The 22,229-nt window shown below is 42.6% G+C and overlaps 1 protein-coding gene across 3 annotated transcripts in view; it reads left to right on the top strand.

Moving 5' to 3' along the window:
* Positions 1-22,229, top strand: part of ABCA1 (ATP binding cassette subfamily A member 1) — a 91,763-nt gene that overhangs the window by 5,577 nt on the left and 63,957 nt on the right. For 2 of the 3 annotated variants that reach the window (XM_085042992.1, XM_085042990.1), the window contains exons 2-5: positions 9,506-9,649; positions 15,688-15,781; positions 19,045-19,186; positions 20,078-20,199. In XM_085042992.1, the coding sequence (XP_084899118.1) occupies positions 9,584-9,649; positions 15,688-15,781; positions 19,045-19,186; positions 20,078-20,199 (424 nt within the window). In that variant the 5' untranslated portion in view covers positions 9,506-9,583. Of the gene's footprint in view, positions 1-3,734; positions 3,855-9,505; positions 9,650-15,687; positions 15,782-19,044; positions 19,187-20,077; positions 20,200-22,229 lie in introns of those variants that run through there. The other variant, XM_085042991.1, reaches the window with a different exon arrangement.

The raw sequence follows: 22,229 nt of genomic DNA, 5'->3' as shown, positions 1-22,229 counted from the left end.
GCTTGAAAAATTGCTTTTTGCTCACCTTGCTCTCTTGTAAGCTTATTGCTTTTCCTGTCTCATGCTACTTCTGCACTTGCCTGAAGTGTTTTCTGTTTGGAGTCATTTGGTTGAAATTTAGTTGACCACAGCTCTTCAGCTCTGTACTTGGTCCCTTGAAGCTTTAGGAGCAACCTAATGGAGCTCTGTCCTGAAAATACTTCTGCATTATGGGATGGAACTTAGAACTTGAAAAAAATTCTGTCGTCCTTCTTTCCTGGATATGTCTGTGCATGATGTTGAATCAGGCTTACATTAGCCTGCTTGGCATGGCTTTAACTGCCATGCTGACCATAAGGATTAAAGCTTCAGTAGCGGGGGTGCAGCTGGAGCTGAAGAATAGAAAATGCAAGTAACAGCTGTTGGCTCTGTGGATCAGGCAAAACGGGAAGATCAGCACCCGCTGTCTGGCAGTGCTCCGAGCTAACTGCCCTGTGCCACACCTGACTCAGCAGGTATGTGGGCTGCCTTATCAAGTGTGCCAGCTATTTTCATATTCTTCTATGAATAACTTTAGAGATAAGTGGTTATTGAAGTCTGTATGGGTTGCCAGGATTGATCAGAAATTCATTACTCTTCACAGCTGACACTCACTGATTGCAAAAGTACTTGGGCATGTCTTTATCCCTTTAGTGGATTACCAGATTCCATATTGGCACAGTTGGATGGTAGCCATGTGGGAGCTGAGGTCTTGTTGTAGCTCTGTCTGTTGAAGACTTTACAGACTTCAATTCTGCTCCATCTGACAATGGCTACTAAATACTGACTTCGCCAGTTTATTGCTTTCTTTCGTCAATGTCATTTCCTTTCATTGTGCTAGAGGCTTTTTCTTGGCTGATGTTTTTCTGCATAGTTCAGGGATATTTTTGTTTCATTTGCTGTTACTTTTAGCTGTGCCACAGATATTAATGCAGTTGTGTAGCTATCAAGCTTAACAGATAGCTTACTCTTTATGCCTGTGAATCTCAAAGGTACCACTGTGATGCTTTCTAAGTATAAGCCATGTTGTGTTCTACCCTCTTACTGAAAACATGTACTAGTTTATGGCATGATGTTCCCAAATGGCAAAGATGGAGCGGAAAATAACAGTACAATTTCTTTTAATGTTACTGGGCAGGCATGCATCTCAAACTGCAGTTTAATCTTGTGCTGGACACAATTGGTGTCCTCATCTTTTCCCAAGATAAAGAGCAAGTTACAAAAGCAAGACGTAGAAGTCACTCCTTTCCAAAAAAGTCCTTATGAATGTGATGACAAAGCTACAAAGCTTCATAACTTTTCTCAGTGGAAGACAGAAATATGCAGTGATACTTCGTGACTCTGTGGTAGGATCATGGAGCACCTCTGTGTTGCACTTTTTAAAACCAGATATCTGGCTGGTTAGTGTAAATGACCCAGTGACCAGGATGTCCTGTGGAAGGGGTGGTGGTTTAAAGTATTTCTGTCCTAAAATTTGAGCTTGGGGATTTCTTTTGGGAAAAGCTGCTTTCTTGTGGAGGCTGTGTCTTCCTTGTCCCCTTTGTGATTGCTGCCAAGCAGAAAGGGACCTTTTGCAATGTGAAATTCTTTACCCTTTTTCCTAGTTGCAGATATATTGTCCTTAAACAGGATGCATCAAAAGCTGGAAAAAGTGACTGGGGCTGTGTAGCACAGCTTTTTGCAGACTGTGTGCTGACGATACTATACTCACTCAGATCAAAGCTTAATGGCATGAGTTGAGCTCAAATGTCGCAATTATTATTTTAGCAGGATGTTCTATTATTTCTACATTCCACTAGAAAAGAGCCATTCTATGAGAGCCAGAAAAAAATCGTCTGCTAATATGGACTATGGATTTTTGGACATTGGCCATGATAAAGCAAATCACAGTTTGTGTTTGTTTTTGCCAAAGAATGGACTAGATTTTTGCCTTTTTTTTCCTTCCACAGGGAAAATAGGAGAAATTCAGTGTAACATTGAAAGTTGACATGCTTCACGTATTTCACAACCTTCCAGTGGAAGCTAATTTTTTTGTAAAATAGATGACTGCATTTCATCTTGCGTATTATACTTGACACTTAAGCAATTCCTCTTGCCTAAGTGCATGCCACAGCCCTTGCATGTAGATTACTTTAGGTCAGTGCAGCTATGGTGCATGCTCCATATGGTATATGCATAGACCTCTTCCATAGCATTGGAGTTATGCTTGTTTTCATCAATGAGCCCTTTAAGAATGCTAGGAGTAATGAGAACCACTTGTGGTCATTCTGGTAGGCAGATATTGCTGACTTGTGACAGGTTTTTCAAAATTACTTGGCATGTTGTGTCACAATGGAAGGTTGTAAAACAGCACCCATTTTTGAAAGTGTATCTATGTAAGTGTTATAAGGAAGCACTGAGGACTCTGAAAAATGTAGTCTAGTCTGTATTATGGAGTAGTTTGTAAGCTAGTGCTTTACTCTGAGGAACTGTCCCATGTGGTTTATTTCTGATTGGTAAGGATAGGCCCACCAGTGTCTCAGAAATACATCCTAGGAGTTTGGCTTTGACAGGAGAGGCAAGTTAGATACTCTGAAGAATTTAGGAATGTCAGTGCTCATGGTGTTAATTCTGGGCCAGGTCTTTCAAAATGGTCATCTGTTCATAGTAGAGCATTCAGAAGAGCTCAGCACATAGTATATTGACTTATGAAATAACCATTTGCTCAGTTCTCATGCCAAAGCTAAATAACTTTAAAGCCCCTTGCCATTTTGCCCAAAGAGTTGGGAAGCCAGATTTCCACTCCTAGCATGACCTTATGTTAAGCCTGAGTCTTGTCAGAGCAAGATCCAGGCTCACTTCTCTGTTCAGTACCTACTGCAACAAGTAGAACCTAATATTAGGCTTGGGTTTTGTCACTAGATGTTTTCATAGCAGCAGTTCAAGCAAATTGTGGATAAGTATTTTATTGTTGGCCAGTGCTAAAAGGAGTCCTTTTCCATCAATTGTCTCTGGTCTTCTGGGAGGTTGGAACCCCCTTAAATAACAATGTGAAATAATTTATTCAGTGTTTTGTAGCTGTGTGCATGCTGCCTTAAGGGCCCTGTGGATGAACGAGAGACCTGTGTGTCTTGGACCAGAGGTGGCAGGTTGCTAGAAGTATTCCATGAGAAGGTTTCATCAGCTTCCTGGTCTTTTGGCATTATGCTTTAAATGTTGGTTTTACCAAATCTTACATGCTCCTCAAGGGGGGGGGGGGAGTGAATTAAACTGGAAGGCCATGTTGAAAGCCATGTGCTAGTTGCCTTCAGTGTTAGTAAGCACTAGAGAACAAGACCAGAATTTTTTTACTACCTAACCCAAGGCCCGGTAGTCACTATGGGAAATAAACCAGTAGAGGATCTTGCCAAGAACTGCCACTAAAATATTGCTGTTTGTCACCCTAATCAAATTCTTGCAGGCTGACCCAGAAGCTCTCCAGTCACATTGTTAGGAACAAGGAGTCCGTCTAAACTCAGTGACATGACCTGGGTAATTCTGAAGAGGAAAGCACTTCTCACTGAAGGACTCTTTAGATGGAATAGGAAACTTTGTGTCCCATATTCATTTGGCAGAAGAGAGAGAAAAGTCCTCTGCAGGGAGGTTATGAAAGACCAGCTTTTAGTGTCTGTGTGGCTGTACTGATAACGATCCTGTGTCCCAGGCAGGAGCCCGTAGGTTCAAAGCTCACACCTCCACTGCTGATCCTGCACTGGTTGTGACCACTACAGACTCTACCAGTGCTTAAGCCAGGAGACAGACGTGTGGGATCTGATGGTTTCATTCTAATCTCTGCTTTTGCTTGCTTGTGGCCTTAGGTGAGTTGCTTGAACTCTGTGCTGCTAATGCTTTTTATGGCACCTTTTTGTAACCCACTTCATGCTCTTTAAAAGATCAGTTAAAAAGATCAGTACTGTTATTTACATAAAATTATCATTGTTCCAGTGGCAGTTTCCCCTCTTTCCTGGAGCTCCAGTAGATGTTACAAGTTTTTTGACTGCTTGGAAGTTCTAGAGATGGTAGTGTCAGATTTGTTCCCTTGGGTTTTGCAAGTTTAGTGTGACTTCAGATCACAGAATGGACATTGCTTTTGGTTCTTTATGTGCTGCATGTTTCCACTAGGGATTTTATCTCCATTAGATCGCTAGCAGATGGGCAAAGAAATTGCTTGCATTTGCCTACAGGTGCTTTTTATCTAGCCTAATCATAACATAATTGGGATCAATACTGGTTTTTTCCTTCTGGTTACAGCCACTGTGCTGGAAGTAGGGAAATGCTGGTATTTGGCAGAGAAGTGGCCAAGACACTAGACCTTGATTTGGGAGATGGGGATTTAGTTCTGGACTCTAGACTTTATCTGCACCTCTGTTATGCTAATGTCCATCCAGGCCATTAGTCCTCTGGTGGTTTGTCTTGTATGGGTCAGAATGTCAGTTCATGGGTCAGGCACTTCTGTCCTGCCTTCATATGCACAATCCTTACAGGCATCTGCTCTCCACTGATGGCGTATGGATCGCTGCAGTTCTCTAAGTCTGGGCTTTGCAGAATTCACATGGCTCATGACATTGTTTCCCTCACAAAATGCAGCTTGATGCTATCTAAAACAAATTAAATGTCAAGACATTTATCAGCATTCGTGAAAAGAACTATATTCCTGCTGAAATCCGATGTTTATGCTTTAGTTACTTCTTTTCTTCCAAAGTGAGTCTCATTTGTCTTGGTACTTGTGTAGATGAGACCTATTGGAGTTAAGCAGATGTACCAATTTTTTTTTTCTGGGACGGAAAGCATGAAGTGCTAGATGATGTCTGCTTGTGAGAAAGGAAAGTGCTGGCTCTTATAGCTCGTAAGGCCATCACATGTAGCTGTTAGATTGGTACTCTCCATGGGCACTTGATCTGTGGAGAGTTGCCAGTGGTGGTAGCTTCTGTGATAAGGAAAATCTGACTGAGAAGATCGAGGCTGCTAGCTTATTACATGGAGGCCATTGAGCCTTCATCAACTGGTGAAAGCTTTTCAGCTTTGCTGACAAGGACTTAGTTTAAATTGTCTGTAGTGTCTTGCCAGAGCCCTGAAATGTTCCAGTCTCATAAGTTTTGGTAAGTTCACTTTGTTCCCTCTTGAAATAGTGATTTTAAATTTTTTTTCTCTAGGGGAAAGGTTTTTTTGCCTTCCCAAAGAAAGCAAACAGCTGCATTGTTTGCAGAAAGCTGCTTTTGAAGGCTATTTTATGTTTACTTAGTACAGACACCAGGCATGGGGGTGGGGAACTGATTTTCTGCCACTTGAGCTTTTCACTCTCTAAATCTACAGCTGTAAAAATACATTTCATTATTTAAGAGGGATTAGTCTGCAGATGGTTGTTGGTATACCAGCTAATGGACTTTTCAACAGCCATTTTTACTTTGAAATAGTGGGTAGCACCCTTCTAGAAAGAAAGGGCTGGCCAAAGTGTGTGTTTCGTTGTCATAATTTTCAGAGGTTGCCCTGTAGCCTAACTTTCTCTTGAGTAATTTTCTGAATTGCAGAAAATGAGATGAAATTGCAGCCCTGTAGGTCAGGAGGCCATGCAAGATTTCTGCAGCAGAGCGAAATGTCATGTTCAGGGAGTCTTCTGCAAAGGCAGACCATGGGACAAGTGCATGAAATCTGTGCCTTAATTGTGCAGGTGGGTGTTGTACTACAGTACTTTACATCACAGAAGAACTAAGGCTATAGGGATGAATTCCTGCAGCTTTTCTTACTCTAGACAGAAAACAGTGTTTCTGCTTCAGGGAGTTCTGGATGAGTGCTACGAGTGGTCACTGACACCTGCTCTTGGCTCAAAATTTTGCATAGGTGAGATGTAAAAGCCTAAATTGGAAACTAGCAGTGTTTTGGCACTGCAGTACTAAATGACAAATTGTATTTCCCAGCCATTTGGAATTTATCAGACTGGTCTGAAGTGGAGATACAGTGGGACTTCAGCTCTGACTGAGCTGAAAGTGTTTGGTCCATCAGTTTTCTGTATCCCTGGCTTACAGTTCTTGGTTATTGTGAGCTGGAAGAACATCTGAAAGGATGCCAAGCCATTTTCCTCTAATATTCTTAGTTTGCTCATTGCTTTCTGATGGATTAGTAGTTCAAGGGAACCTTCTTGACTTGTGTCAGCATTAAACCAAATATGTCAACCTCTGTGGATGAAAATCAGAGGTGACTTCTAACAAACCTGTATTCTCCAGGCTGTAACAGATACTGGGGCATACAGTGTCCTTGCAGCTGTCTTGTCCAGCATGGCTGCAAGAACTGGGAATGCTTGAGGCTCAGGTGTTGTGCTCTTTGTGATTAGTCCCCATTAGGCTCCATGCTCTACTTTAATGCAGGGACTTAGTTGGTATGCCTACATCTGGGCAGTCCTTAAAAGTCATTATTTTTATGTAATTTGAAACTTTTGTCCAGGCAGAACAGGCCAGATCATTTGCTTTGCTCCCAGTAAAGTTTAGTTAAACTCCAGATAGCTGAAGTTCAAGTAGTTGGCACAGCTGAGTCTTCCTGGCTGTGCAGGCTTCTGCTGGTCAGATGAGATGAGTTAAATGATAAAATGTGTGCTTAGCTCACTACAGTTTGCTAGTGTGATGTAAATGTTACAACCTCTATCAAGCAGTATTTCCATATTCTGGATCCTGTGCACTGACTGCATCTGCCAAGGATCAGTGTCTGAATTTTCACTAATGTGCATTAAACTGGCTACCCTGTGACTTGCTCAGTCCACAGACTGCTTCAACTTCTGTTTTGCCTCCGTGCAGAGTATTAAGGTGCAGGGAGTGGAATAAGGTCTAATTCCATTGATGAGAGCACCAAAAGTCTCTGACTCTCCTTGGGATCCTTTTTGTACTCTTCCTGTGGCACTTTATTCTTACAGATTCTGGTGTTTAGTTTTAATTGCTGAAAGCATTGGCAATTAGTTTTTTGCAGAGAGTTAACGGTATTGGGGGCCTGAGTGTGAAATATGGAATGGGTACTCTGAATACTCTTCTGAAGATAAAAAAACACGTGTTGCATAACTACCAGTGATTGTGGAAGGCTGTACAGTCCCTTCCAGTCCTCTGCTTCTATATGCCAAATTTGTGCAATGGCTACAGGATTAGACTCAGGCAGAAAACTTATGTTTGTGGCATTGTGGACAGCACAACACAGCAAATGGAGGTCTGTGACTCACAGGCCAGTAACAGTATCCTTGTGGAAAAATGCTTAAAAAGAGCAATTGTTTTAGTGTTCTTTGAAACATTTTTGTACCACGGTAGTGGTCAGTGAGTGCCTATGTGCTGTGTGACTGGTAATCTAGGTTTCTCTTTAGAGTGAGTAAAAGTGTTGCCAAATCCCCCAAATCCTAAGCAGAAACTTAGCAGTGGAGATAGTAAGGAATATTGTCATCTCTCCTTTGTACTAAGCTTTGTTGCTAGGTTAATTGCAGCTTTAGATGTGTAATATTGACATGCAGAGGAGGTGCTTCAGAGCTCCCCCCTATATCCAAACCTGTAAGCAGAGGTGCTTTGGGTCCGTGAACATGGGTGCAATCATCAGCCAGGATTTGTCCTCTGAGATTCCCCACAAAGGGGTTTTTTTTTCCCTGCTGTGGATATGCCAATAGCCTGTCAAGTGCCTTGCTCTAAGTATGTCTGGGAATTCATGGTCTACCAGCCAGATGTGTATGCATCTGGAATGTGTTAGTGTCAGGGTGCTCCAGACAGCAGGAAGCTGGAGGATGGAAGGATGGCACTCCTGTGAGATGATTTGGGCATCCCTCTGTGAAGAAGCATCTGTAGAGGTCCTGTCAGAGAGTTAGAGCAGCACCTGGCAGAAGTTAATGAGCCCATGCTGACTGTACGCTCTGCTGCCCCTGTGCTGGTGGGAGGTTCAGTTTGTAGGGGTTTGTAGGCATCTCTTTCTGCACTTTGGTTCTCTGTATTGGCCTTAAGCACTGTTGTCCTGTTGTAATAGTAGACTGTAATCATCCACAGAACTCGGTGAAATAGGTTTATTTTTGTTAGTCATGTTAGAGACGTTTTTTTGTAATACAGACCTATATTCTTAAGAGACAAGTTTTTAATCTGCAAGTCACTGTCATAATGGAATTTACTTTTGGATGAGACGTAAAGGCCACAATTGTTCATCATCTCAAAGCTCACATCCGGAATTTACCATCTAGTCTTACTCTAGTGTAGTACTGGTCAGAGCATTTCCTGAGGAAGTCTGATGTTCCTAGCACACTTATGGATTTTTGAGAATATTTTCAGTGCAGTTTGCAGTCAGACATGCACCTGTGAATCATAGGGCTAGGGTACTGTTATGTGAGACACCAGAATCAAAAGTATGTGTGTTCCCACTTTAGCAGGTGTTGGAAGGATTAGTTCTCTTGGTGTGTGTTTGAATCAGCTGCAAGTTCTCCTCTTAATACTAAGTCTGTCAACAGAGTGTATTCAGGTACAAAAATCAGAATTAACTTGATGTGGATTAACTAAGTTCCTGTGTGGACACTTAGTGAGGACTAAACTGCTTTTAATTGGAAGTGGCCTTCAAACTCAGAAGAAAATTAAGATACGTTGAATTAATTCTGGAAAAAAGGTTTGACATTTAACTAATATGCTGTAAGCTCACCTTGGAGCCTAAAGATTGAGCCTTCCTGGAAGGTTACATGTACCAAGTCTATCCTATGTTCTTATTAATCACCACCGAAGAGATAAATGTAATTTTTAATCCTCTATGCTCTCATGCTGTAGCAAGATGCACACTTAATACACCTAATTCACAATGGTGTTGGAGGCCAGGTGGTTGCAAGACCTGAACACTGACTAAACAACAATTTTCCATTTACTTAATCCAAATATTAACAACTCTAGGGTCCTTCTTAGTCACTTACCTTCAAGGGAATGGGCATTTCTTCCTTGCCTGTAAAAGGCATAGCACTTTCTCCAACAAGTGGTGGTGTTGACTGGACTTCAAAACAAAGGCTTTGCTAATTTTGCAGCAGGCTTTTCATGATAATAAAAATAAATATGGAAAGAAGCTTTCTCTTTGGGAAGAGAGGAAAAGGGTTGAATTGTACAGTTCAGTCTTATTCGGAGGGGTCTTCAAATCATTTTTCAAAGCCTATTATTTTTTCTCATTGTGGGCTGTCCTTGCTCTTGGAATTTCTGGGGCAGAAAATAAGAGAATGGTATTGCAAACCTCTTTTTGTACTTTGGAACTCTGAGGTAAGAGACAGTGAGTCTAAATCTGAGCTTACTGAGACCCATGAGACTTGTCTGGAGTGCATGGGTAAGAAAGAAGGCAATAGGGTGTGCGGTGGGGGGGCTGCAAGGTGTGCAGCCTCTTGCCTTTCCATGTCTTGTTCCCCCCAAAGGAACAAGATATGGAAAGCCTTTTCTGTTTTGAATTACAGAACTTTTCCCTTTCAACTTTCTTCCCGTTTTTTCTTTTCTTTAACTAGTTAATGCCTGGCCACAACGTCTGTACTGTGTACTGCTGCTGCTACACAAAACGAGCTTCTACACTTTGCTGAAGGAAGATGGCTTTCTGGACGCAGCTGGGGTTGCTGCTGTGGAAGAACTTTACCTACAGAAGAAGACAGACTGTAAGTATTACCTAAAGGGTGTTTTGAGATCTTAAGTTAAAGTCTTGTAGCTTACTTTTCAAGAAAAACAGGGAAACACTCTGTATCTTACTTAATGCTCCTCCTCTAGTGATTTCTGGCTGAGCAACTGGTCTGGCTTTGGAAATACCCTGTTCAAACTGGGGAGAGTGGTGGGTGGACAGAAATCAGAAGTCTTGAAGGTGCTCATGACTTCTGAATTCCAGTGTGAGAGAGTGTTGGAGTACTGAAACACTCCTGTCAGATTAGGCTGAGAAGGTGCATGACTGCTGTGTGCAGCAAGGAAAATGTGAAATGGAAACCTGTGCTGTGACTTGCTCTGCTCTGTGGGTGAGGCATTACCAGGCTGCAAGGATGTGCCCATGAGTCTAAAAGCTTTAGAACGCTGCAAGCTGCAACAAAAGCAACAAAATCCTGCCATTTCTTAATAGCAGAAGTGGCAGAGGCAATAGCAGATATTTCCGGTCACTTTAATCAGTGAGAGACTCCCAGACCTGCTATGTAACTTTGCAACAGAAGGTATAGATTAAGTGACTGGCATGAATCATGTTCTTGTATTGGCATGAGGATAAACCCAGGCAACTGATGTTTTTCTGCCAAGGTGTGTTCTGAGTAGTTAAAATGTTGTCCTCACCACCTGTTAACAGTGTGAAAATTTGCCTGTTTTGATAGACAATATGTAAGCATTTCTTTGTGATAACAAGGGGGCAGGAGCATGGATCCAGTATGGTGTTCTCGAAATTCTTTTGCCTTTAGATTAATGAGACTTCATAGGATACTACCACTCTTGTAAACAGCTAAAAGTCTGAGAAAACATGATATTGGAGCTCTAGGGGTTTAGGGAATACCTGTGTTGGACAAGGGCACGTTGTGTGCAACAGACTTGTTCGGAGGATCTGACCTGTTAGATCTGACCTTGAGGAGGTATGAGCAGGGAATGTGAAAGGAACACGAGGTACTGAAGTGGTGAGTGGAAAGTGGTCTCTGATAAGCTTTCTGAACCCTGCAAATGTCAGGATGCTTGCCAACTGGTTGGGATCGGTTGTTTTAGAAGCCCAGTGTCACAAGGGAGAGCAGGCTATCATATTCACCACTGGAAATGGTGACAGTCCCTGAAGTCTTTGCTCAGGTGTCTGAGGCTTGTTTTTATAGGACTTGTGTCCAGTGAATTCAGAGCTGGAATCAGTCCATTTATAAATAAAGCACACAAAGGGGGCTTGTGGCCTCTGACTTCTCTTGTATACCTCTGTGGTTATAGAGATGCCAGTGATGACAAAGTTTTTGTTTTGTGTGTTTTTGCCTTTCATGGATCTTGACCTCCCAGGGCAGGACTGCCCATGAGAGAGGTCATGGACTGTGTCAACTGCAAGGAGTGAGGCTCTCTGCTCTCTGGAGCTGTGGGTTACATCCTGGCCTTGTGAGCAGCATCATAGTTTAGAAAAATATTAGAAATGAAGCTGGGGAAGTAGTCTCAAAACTGGCTGTGGCTCCTTAAGATTGGCTCTTCTGAGCTATTGCCAAACTAACTTAGGCTCTAAGAGCTAAAAACACTCTTCCTCCCTTGCTATTACAGGTCTAACTTTTGCCTGCTGCCAAACTGCCTTTAGAAAGTAGGGGAATTCTCAGAAGTTGTGGGATTTTCGGGAGTGACGTTTAGACTGGGTAAACCAGGAGGTTATTGCAGAGGAGCAGAATTTTGTACGGAAGATGATGGCTTTTTCATTTTTTTGGCAATATCTTCTGAAAATAATAGACTCATAGAATCATTAAGGTTGGAGAAGACCTCTAGGATTATCAAGTCCAGCCTTTGTCCAAACACCACCATGCAAACCAAACTGTAGCACTTAGTGCCTTATCCAGTCATTTTTTTGAACACTTCCAGGGACAGTGACTCCATTTCCTCCCTGGGCAGCCTGTCCCAATGCCTGACCACCCTTTCAGTGAAAAAATTCTTCCTGATGTCCAACCCCTGACCCAGCTAGAGGCTATGTCCTCTGATCCTGTCACTAGTTTCTTGGGAGAACAACCTCCATCTTGCTATACCCTCCTTTCAGGTAGTTTGAGAGAGTGAATAAGGTCTCCCTGAGCCTCTGTTTCTCCAGGCTGAACAGCCTCACTATTGCATCAGGTATGAAGAGGTATGAGTTTAATATGCATGTCATGTCAAGGTAGCTCAGGGCAGCAGAAGTGCCTTCATATCTTTTAGTTATGCCAGAGAAATGCAGTAGACTAATAATTTTGGATCTGCTCAGCTATTTCTTGGTACCTTCTGGCAGCTTCTGTACTGGTTTCCCATTAAGTACTCCAGAGGGTATGAAACTGCTCATAATCTCTATTCCTCACTGACTATTAGTCAATTAATAATGAAGGCCTGAAACATGGCTTGTTCTTGTGGGGTTCCTCATATGTGCAGGGGTTTCCTTGTTAAGAGCTCTCACTTGGGCTTTACCTGAAGACATCAGGAGGGGGAAGGCCACTTCACAGGAAATGGCAGAGAAGGGGCAGAGCAACTCACCATGCTGTTATCACAGCTGCACAGTTTATCAACTCTTTGCTTTCCTGGTAGGAAGCCATTGCCCTTCAGTTGGGTTGTGCTGATGAAGGTTCTCTGTCCTTTGTGCTAACTGAAGATGTAGCCCAGAAATAGTTTGATCCTTGCCCTTCTTCTCACAAGACGTGTGGGCTTCTCACTGAACGCCCTTGTTGGCTGCTGTGAGTTTGTGCTACATTGCGAAAGCTGGGTTCAAAGCTCACCCTGACGTGTGCAGTTCAAGTGTTACTTTGTTCTGGATAACTTCCAACAACATCGGAGTGGGGGCAAGGAGCTCACAGGGGGAGAGAAAAAAGAAAAGTCATGTTCAGGGGTCACTGTGTAAAGACATTTCTCTCCCTGCTTTCTTGCAAATGAGGAGACACCTCAAACTTGCATTGAGAGACTGGTCAGCTGCTGGAATGAAACTGGACCATAAGGGTCAGGGGGGGAGTTGACAGTGGATGGGGTGATCATCTGGTTAGTTCTTGCTCAACAGATTTCCTGTTGACACAATGTAGAGTTCAGTGTTTAATGGTATCCTGCATCAGGTAACCGGTATAAATTTGGCATGCTTTAGGGATTAACCTTGGTAAAATTAGGACCAGTTTGTTCTTAGCTGAATTCACCTGCTGTGTGCAAATGGGCTGTTCCTACTTCAGCTCCAGATGGAGCAGGATGGCTGAGGGGTTGGGTGCTTGAAGATTCATTTCAGTATTTACTAGGCTGATCTAGTACTTTCAGCACAAAAGTGGCTGAGGAGACTTGATTTCTCAGTATCTACTTGGAATGAATCTCAGTGAGACACGTTCTCTTTTAGTATCTTTGTGTCCTTGTCTGGAAAGGCCACAGTGGATGAAAAGTGCTGTCACAGCAAGGCCAGGAGGCAGGAGGGGAGGGAACCTGCTGACCATTAGGAGCAAAGGAAGATAACATGGTTTTTGTTGAGCTGCACAAGAGGCTTGCTGAGGAGTCTCTACTGACATGCCACTGACACTCTGATCTTGTCCCTGTGTGAGCCTCTGGTGCAGCAGTTGCCAGCTGTCTCTCATGAAGTAGCATTTTTGTGCCTGCTGTGATTCCTGCCTTCAGCTGTAAAGGTGCAGCTTGGTCAGTCTGAGCTGTATCCCTCCTTTCTCTACCCTCCCTGAGCCTGTCAAGCTGCCATGTTAGGTGTGTTGTGCATGCAGCCCACGTGTGGTTACTTTTGTGACAGTGTAGTTACCTCTAACCAGGCATGAGGAAGAGGAGCTGTGTGTGCAGGTGGCCAGTTCCCCCTTTTGCAACAGGGCTGCTTGGGCACTTTCCACCCCAGGGTGGTGTGTCTGAGGCTGATATTTCCCTGAGCAAGCCAGGACTTGAACTTAAGGGTAGCATTTTCTCATTGGTTCTGTAGCAGCTGCAGGGCTGTGCGAGCCTATCTGTCCACACTGGTCACCTCAGGAAGCCTCCACAAGCCCAGCTGGCACTGCTCTTCCCCAAATGGTGTAGTAGCAGTTGGGGGTGCATGCTGCTTGCCTACAGCCAGGGTTGCAGAGGGCTGTGACATGTGCCAGAGCATGACCATTGATGCTGGAAGAGGGAATGGACTTGTCCTCATTTCACAGCCACTTTTCTATCAAGAGAAGAAGTCTTGCTATGCCATCCTGGCAGCTGCTGTAAGGGGATCTTGGGAACAGAAGGAGTAGGCAAGTTGTCAGTGTCCCAGCTCTGAGCATCTTTGATCTCTGGAAGCCAGAGCACTGTTTAATGCAGAAGGAAGCAGGCTGTCAGTGTTAATGGCTGAGTGCATGCTGCCACTACATTGTTTATTGTAATAAGAGACCAAAGATACTGAGGCATCTTCCTGGCACCTTTGTTAGTGGGGTCTCAGTGGTGTTTCTTACCCAGTAGAAACTGTAGAGTGTGTGCATGAAAATAACAGATCACGGAATGTTCTGAGTTGGAAGGGACCCACAAGGATCATCAAGTCCAACTCCTAAGTGAATGGCTCGTATGGGGATCAAGTCAGCAACGTTGGTGTTACTAGCACCATGCTCTAACCAGCTGAGCTAATCTCAGGATCTGATGCATAATAGTATCCCAAAATTGTCTTGCAGAGACTGGCACTGTTACCAATAGTGCCTGGGAGACTGATACTCAATTTTTGTGCCTTTTAGATACAGTTGCTATTTGATGTTTGATGTCAGCTCTTAAGGGTATCTGTGAAAAGCCATCCTACATAATCTCCTCTCCTGGATCAAGTGGCCTTTGTTTTAATGCCCTGGTTTTTCTGTGTGGGCTTATTGTGGGGTACAGTAGTCACCTGGAAGTCTCTCAACTCAAAGTTTGCATAGAGGGTCCTGCACTGAGTGTCAAGAGTCCAGTTTTAGCTGTTAATAATGTAACATTGGAAAACATATTTGTGGGTGGGGATTCTGTCTTTCAATGGGTTGCAGGTCTTACACTCTGAATTTTAAGGAGAATGATGTAGACCTCTTATTAGAAAAGGCTAAGTTTTTCAGGAAAGAGGAAAATATATTTTTTTTACTTGACCAAGAAAACACTCTGTTTTCCTACTACTAATGGATGAACAACATATGAAGTAGCAGCGTAAAAAGCTTTCAGACTTTCCTTGTCTCATATCTTACTGAAAATACATGTTTGGGCAGTCTTTCTGGAGTGGGAAAGTAGGAGTGTGGCTAGTGAAGCTCAAGTCGGGGAAATTTCATCTTGTGTCTCAGAAGCTCTAGGCTGGAGAGTTGCTTTGTCCACACACTTCTGTGGGATGTGATGCGTCTCAGTGAATTTTTCTGAGCTTCAATTTTTCTAAGAAATATAGTGCATTTAGTATCAGGCCTTTTTTCTTGTCTTGTCTGTCTCAATAGCTGAGCTTTCTTTATTTACCTGATACTTAGTGCCTTTCTGTAGATGACCTGCACCTGAAGGTAGGTGCTGCCTACCTTCAGGAACAAATGCTCATTAGAAAAAAACAAAAACTAGATATGAGCTTAATCTTACTAGCTTTGTTTTCTTGATACCAGTGTAGTTTGGCAGCATTGAAAGAATTGGCATAGCATGCATCAGCACAATTTCCATGCCTGATGTTTTAGGGTAGAAGCTTAATTGTCTGTTGTGAGAGTGGGATGCAAGTACCCCACTACCTCGAAAAGTGGTGTAAAAAATTCAGCTCATTGCTAGAAAGATTCATTAGGAGGTTTCTTTCAGTGAGAGGGCAGAAAAGTATTTTTTAAAGAGCCAAAAATAGCTGCTAAGCACATCCAGTTTAGTTGAATAACTGGCACATATCAATGAGAAAAAACTGTAATTCTTTGCAGATTATCTTCTGAAGCTGGAGGAACAAACTTCTTGATCCTGGAATGCGTAGGCAAAGCAAAGGGAGACAGTGCTTACAAAACTGTTCTGTCTTACAAGTGGATTGTCCTAGAACTTCTGTTCTGACCTTTATTTTGAATATGATGTCTTAATACTTTGTCTTTATTGTTTCCAGTTCCAGCTGCTGATTGAAGTTGCCTGGCCTCTGTTTATCTTCTTCATCTTGATCTCTGTAAGACTTTCATATCCGCCCTATGAGCAGCATGAATGTAAGTACCAAACACAGCAGCTGCACCCAGAATGCTTGTTGTTTCATGGTTAGATGGTAATAATGCAGCTGGCAAGATGCAAAGAGCAGAGGTTCCATACTTCAATCAGAAATGTGCAGGAGGGCTTATAACTCCTTTGCTTCCACCTCAGGAACTACAGTTAACTACCAATGTTGCTCCAGAACTGTACATTGCTGCTCTTTCTTGCTGTTTCTCATTTTTAGCATTTATATTACCTGAGAATTTGCTGTACAACTGTGACAAATCTGTAGAACCTACACAGAACCCAAATCTTATTTTTCATTTTTGATCTGTATGTGACTTAGCATAAAAGAACGCTGTGTTCTGATCTCTAAGAAGGCAATCTTGTTTCCAGGCAGTGAAGTGCATTAAAGTATCACATAAAAGAGCACAAGAGCGATTCCATTCCTTCTATTCCAAACATTACAGTGTCAGCTCTGCATTTAGTAGATTCAGCAGTCATACATTGCTGAGGAAAAAAAATTCTGTTTTTCTCTTTCCACCCTAAATGGGCACATTTCTGCTTTGCTTTCAAAGGAAGCTTGTTCTTTATAAATGACTATCTCTAGGCCTCTTTTGTTGCCATTTGATTTAGGAAGCATGACTTGTTTATTAGCAACATGCTGTTGTTGTACTGTGTTTGGTGACAGCTCCATACTGCAGTTAGCTGATTGTGGAAGAGCTCTGTGTTTATCTTTCCTTAGCCTGATTACTGCAAGGTAAGGTTTAAGGGTCAGCAAAACATGTTTCTGAAGGGCACTCTCAAGTGTTTCTCTCTTAAAATGAGGAAAGAACTCCCTTTTACAGCACTTAACCAGTCTTTGCAATTGCTGGGGCATTTTGTGCTGTTTGCTAAGTGTTCAAGCTGGTAAGTATCTTTTAAAGCTGAGGTGTTAGTGTTTGCAGTTTCCCATTACACTTTGGACTCTGCTGGTCCCATGTACTACCTAACTTGCTTTCTTCAGCACTTGGGAGCATAGTTGAAGCTTTCCTAAATTAAATCTCATACTTTACATGGCATTTGAACTGCCTCTTCTGACTGGAAATTACAGTGACATTAGGAGAGATACCTGTAATATAGTCATGAAGCTGAAGAGAGGCAATAAGCCTTCTACTCAGCTGTTATAAATAACTAGCAGCCCCAATGGTAATTCATTTCAGCTGTGGCAGGGCTAGCAAACCTAGCAAGAGCTGTGATTATATAAACCTACTTAGATTGATCTTGCTAGTCAGTAGCTTTCTTGTAAATAATTTGCTCTTGCACCATGGCATTATAAGCACAGTTTTGAGTCTTCCACCTGCAATCCTTTTTCCTTCCTATTTATGTTGACTGTTATTGCTTTGTCTGCCTTCTTATATTGTCCTCAGCAATTACAGAGTGTAGGGCATCTGGTAACTTTTAAATTGACTTTTATGGCTAACTTCTCTTCATTTTTTCAAGAGCTTCTGTGAATAGGTTTCTAAATTGTGTTGTCTGGATTTGTTTCACTGAACATTCACTCATGCTGACAGATGTGCATGTGTTGTGAAGTGAAGCAGTTTTTCTGAACTGTAAGCAGAGATAGCAAGAAGGCTTGGGCTCATGGCAAGCTCTTTGGCAACCCTGTGGATGCCTTAAGGGGAGTAGGATTGTTATCTATAGTGGCAGTATTGTATGCTGTTATGAAATCATTTGTAGGTAATGCCTGGTGATAGCAGTAACAGAGCTGTGTGCAAGTGCTCTGTTAGCCTCCAGATAGGCTCAGTATTTTAAAGCTAGACTTTTTCAACAAACAAGTAAAATTTTCAGTTCTCTTTCCTTGTTTGAGAAAAACCAAGGATTTGTTAGCATTTCTTGTTTCTAATGGCTTGCTTAGTGTGAGGAAGTCTTCTCTATAATATGGAGGAACAATTAATTTTGAAGTGATAGTTATGTGGCTTTCACCAGAACAGACAGAGAAGACATCTTGGATTGCTATTGAGCCAGATTGCTGTCTTGTGTCTTGTAGAACTTTTCTGTTCCTGTGACCTTTCAAGGTATTGAAAATGCACTTCTTTGGGGGGGGGAGAGAGAATCTGACAAGTGGCCAATCTCATCTGGAAAGCTAGATGTTTGCAGCAATGTCACTGAAAGTGATACGCTGTTGCAGTGTGTTCTGTGTAACTCATCTGATTTAAAACCAGCAGATTCCTCCTTTATTCTTGGAGAAACTGCTGTTACATGCATCACTGTGTGTAAAAAACTCTGTAAAAAGTTACCATAAAGTGTGCCAGTCCTCTTTCTGTATTGCTCTGAACACTTTCTTGGAGTTACTAACAATGTAAAATGAAAGGCATGGAGGACAGAGAAGGTTATTTTCTGGGAAATTTTACAAAAAAAAAATCTGAAAGTCTTCGTATTTTTCTTCTCCCTCCATCCCCACCTTCCCCCAAGTCCCTCAGCCAAGAAGAACAAAAAAGCAAAATGAAACAAAAGTCGGACAGCTCAGGTAGATAGCTCTTGTATTTTAAACAGAAGACTAGGAGCAAGAGTTCCCTGGGTACTAGAAACAATAAGCCTTTGTTTCCTTCTTTCTCCAGCACAGAGTCCTTGGCTTTCTCCAGCGTGGGTTGATAAGATTCCCATCTTCCTTCAGCCACCTATCTAAACAGCCTTGCTGTAATTCCACAGCTTTGATACTCCTTCTTTCATGGGCTTTGGTACTTTGACTGGAATTGTGATGGTAGGGAGCCAGCCCCTAGGTGATCGTGGGCATGCTGAGAGGATGAGGTGGGCACCAGAGGGGAGAATGGGCATCTGATCCTCAAAGCCTGGAGCTTTGAGATGCTGAGGAAGGGGCATAACCTTCATCCAGGATCCCTTGCCTAGTGTGAGGGTGAGGAAATGAGCTTATCTAAGGTGCACAGTTGTACAAGGGAGGCATTTCTTCCCGTGTCATTGGTGGGGAGAGAGGTATGAGATTCACAAGTAGTGTAATGGTAGAGATCTGCCATGAGTGGTTTGCTATTGATTTGTTTTTAAACTCTGGCCTATGACTTCAGTAGCTCTTCAGTAGGAAGGTTTAGACTTCAGCAAGAAGATTTGAAAGAGAAGTGTGGAAAATCTAACAGAAACTTAGTCCTTAGTGTTGGCTGTTCTGCACTTTCATAAGCACTTTTGGCCAATAACCAGTGCGGGGTTCGCACTGCTCTTCAAATACAGTGCTGTGTACTGGAGGCTTGGATCATGTCTTTGTCTCCTAACTCCTGTGTTTCTGTTCTAGGTCACTTTCCAAATAAAGCTATGCCTTCAGCAGGAACCTTGCCATGGATACAGGGGATCATCTGCAATGCCAACAACCCTTGTTTCCGCTACCCAACTCCTGGGGAATCCCCTGGTATTGTTGGAAACTTCAATGCCTCCATGTGAGTCTGTCTGCTTTTGCTTCATCTCTTTTCTTGGGAGAACATGGGGTAAAGAGATATTTGGAAATGACCACCTAGTTGGGTAACCTTACACAATTGAGGGTTTTGTGGTTTCTACTGCCTCTGAAGTACCAAATTCTTCAGTTACCAAATTTATAGGGGCTAGCAGACTGCTGGTAGGTGTGCAGAATCCCCAGGTCCAAGCACTTCAAGCTCTTGGTGAATGAAAAGGTCTCCCTGGGTAAGGACTGAGTCCATTCTGTGATCTGGGCTCAGAATTTGGCCCATGAAAAGGTAAGGCTTTTTAAGATGCTGTTTTTTGAGAGCATCTCTTCCCCTCGTTAAGGACCCTCAGAGCAGTGTAGAGTGAGAAGCAGTTGAACAGGTTTGGGGGATACTCCCTGACATTTATGTATGATTGATTACTGGCTAACGATCCAGAAAGCACAGTTTGTGGCCAGCTTTCCTGTACCTTGCCTTACTTCTGTACCATGCTTACTTGACACTCATACTGTCAGGAAAGTTAGGTTTAATGCAGAGTATAATGCATCTGCAACCTGGAGAAGCATTTAAAAGGACATTCTTAAATTATTGTGCTTCTAAGAAGAAGCAATTTATAGGCAGCAGGAAGCCCCCTCCAGCCCAGTCCTAAAAATGCTTTCAAATGTATGATGTTCCAAATCTAACTTAGATTGACCTTCCATTAGCAGACATTTTTTTCAGGCTCCTTGGATTGTCCCAGAATGGTCATTGAGGAAAGATTTATTTTTTTTTGCGCTGGAGTGGCATAACCATAGGGGATTAAAGTTTGGAATTGGTATGTAAAACTGTATCTGTGGATGGTGGCTCACAGAGCTGATGACTGCTGGTTGTTTTTCTGTTTTCCCCCAGTGTTTCCCGCCTGTTCTCAGATGCCAAGAGGTTATTGTTGTACAGCCAACAGGACACGAGCATAACGGATGTCCAGAAGGTCCTGGGAAAACTACGCAAGTTGGGAAATTCCTCTGGCTTAGGTAATAGCCTGATACAAAGAGTCAATATGTGGTATTTCTGGTCTGGTTCATTCTGTGTGTGTGTGTGTAAATCTCAAGAATGTGAGTATGTGCCATTATATGAATGTGTGTGATTATAACTTGCAGTTTATCAAACTTTTTCGATCCTGCAGAAGTACCTTAAGCCTCGCCTGTGTTAGAGCTTTGTGTGCTCTTAAATTTATTTGGTGGAAAAGGGGTGGTGTGTAATGCCAAGAACAGCAGCTGTTTTGGATGTGAAATTGTAATGCTGGGCGCACTGAAGTTAGTGTAAGTGCTGGTTTTCTCAAAGGAGTCCAAGTAGTGAGTCTTTCCTGAAAGCACTAGTTGTTTTGATATTTTGTCAAGCAGTGAACACAATGTAGCTACAATTTAGTGTTCTGCCCCCTGACCTCCAGAGGAAAGTGTGCTGGAACAAAACAGATGGGGAAAAGCTGATCTTGGCCTCCAATTTACAGACTCAAAGGTGGTTATTATCTGACAATGAAGTATCCATTTCCTTTCGTGCATTTTGTTTTGGAGGGGTTATTTTGTTCCTATATGACTGTTTGGTGTAGTATATTTCACTCTCTGATGTTGTCTGGCAGGATTTTGAATGGCAGGGTATAAAATACAATTATTTGTCTGGGGGGCTTGCGTGGGTCTATTTGCCATGAAAAATTAGAATCTCCCATTTTTAGCTTGCATGAGAAGATGGTGTGCTTTCCTGTCCTGTGCAGATGAATGAGTGACTAGTGTGAGATCACATGGGAAGCTTGCAGCAGAGCTGGGATGTGAAAAACTCTGTCCAGTGTCAGGAAATGTGGCAGATCTTTTACTATTGCCAGGTCTCTCTGGCATGGCAACTTGCAGAAGTTTTTTAGATAATTTTTCACAGAAAAATATCCCATCTTGGCTGCTATGTTTGTGTGGCATGTGTTTAGTGGAAATGATGGAAAGTAGTGGTTTAGAAAGACATACCGCAGGATGATAGAAAAGGGAGCCTAGTCACTGAGGGTCTTCACCTACAGGCTTTATGCAGCATGTGGAGCTCTTTGGATGTAGGTGGTATTTTAATGTTTTGTTAAATTTGTCCTTAGTTCCACAGCTATAGCTCACTTCATTTTAGCATGGCTCAGGCAGGCTGCAGGAAATAAAATACCTGACCTGGTATGATGTGAACAGTGTCATAGTCCGATGTGTGCTGAGCACACTTATGCAGAGGTGTTTTTACATCCTTTTCTGTGTTGCTCAGTACATTGCAGGTCACCCTGGAATAATCTGTACTGTTAGTGACAGGTTGGCAGGTATGTACTGAATGTATGTATGGACATGGACTGTGCAAGGTATTTGTCTTGGGTATTTAGCCCTCCTCTCTGCTCCCCATGGCTGTGAGGGATTCTGATGTGATCAGATTTCTACATAATACTGTGGTCTACTGACTCAGGACACTAGCTGATACTTGTGTATAAAAGACACTCCTCCTTGCTGAGGAGCTCAGTATATGTACCACCAGGCCTTCTCTCTTTTTACTCGGAGTGAGTGACATCCTCATGCTTTTACCTAAATCTGCAGCAGCTTCAAAGAGGAGAGGATGCAGAGTGAACTCTTTGTGCAGAGATGGACACATAATGAGCACAGCCAAAACGAGTTAAGATGAATGTTTTCCAAAGGGGAGTTTATTACTGTTTTCATGGATGTCTTCAAAGGTTTGGTTTGATTTGCTGGGAATGAGCTCCCTCCATCAGAAAGACATACTGTTGTTACTAGATGTTACACTTTTAGTAATAGTATTTTACACTTTCAGTAGTACTTCTTTTACACTTGTATTGGCAAATTAACTTTTCCAAGGAGAGTAGATACTGGTGTTTTGTACTGAGACATGCAGTGAATGTCAGACATGGACATTTACAAGAACACTGTCAAAGCCATAAGCTGAAGCTCTTGCTGCTGGGAAGGTTTGAGGGGGAGGAGTGATTCCAGGAAGCATTTTGCATATGGAGTACTGTACAAGTTGAAAGTCAGAAGGCTCA

Source organism: Lichenostomus cassidix, chromosome Z, assembly GCF_008360975.1.
Source record: "Lichenostomus cassidix isolate B80296 chromosome Z, HeHo_3.0, whole genome shotgun sequence".
In the NCBI taxonomy this organism is placed as follows: domain Eukaryota; kingdom Metazoa; phylum Chordata; class Aves; order Passeriformes; family Meliphagidae; genus Lichenostomus; species Lichenostomus cassidix.
Note: the sequence above shows the minus strand (reverse complement) of the source record. Positions and strands in the feature narration are given on the sequence as shown.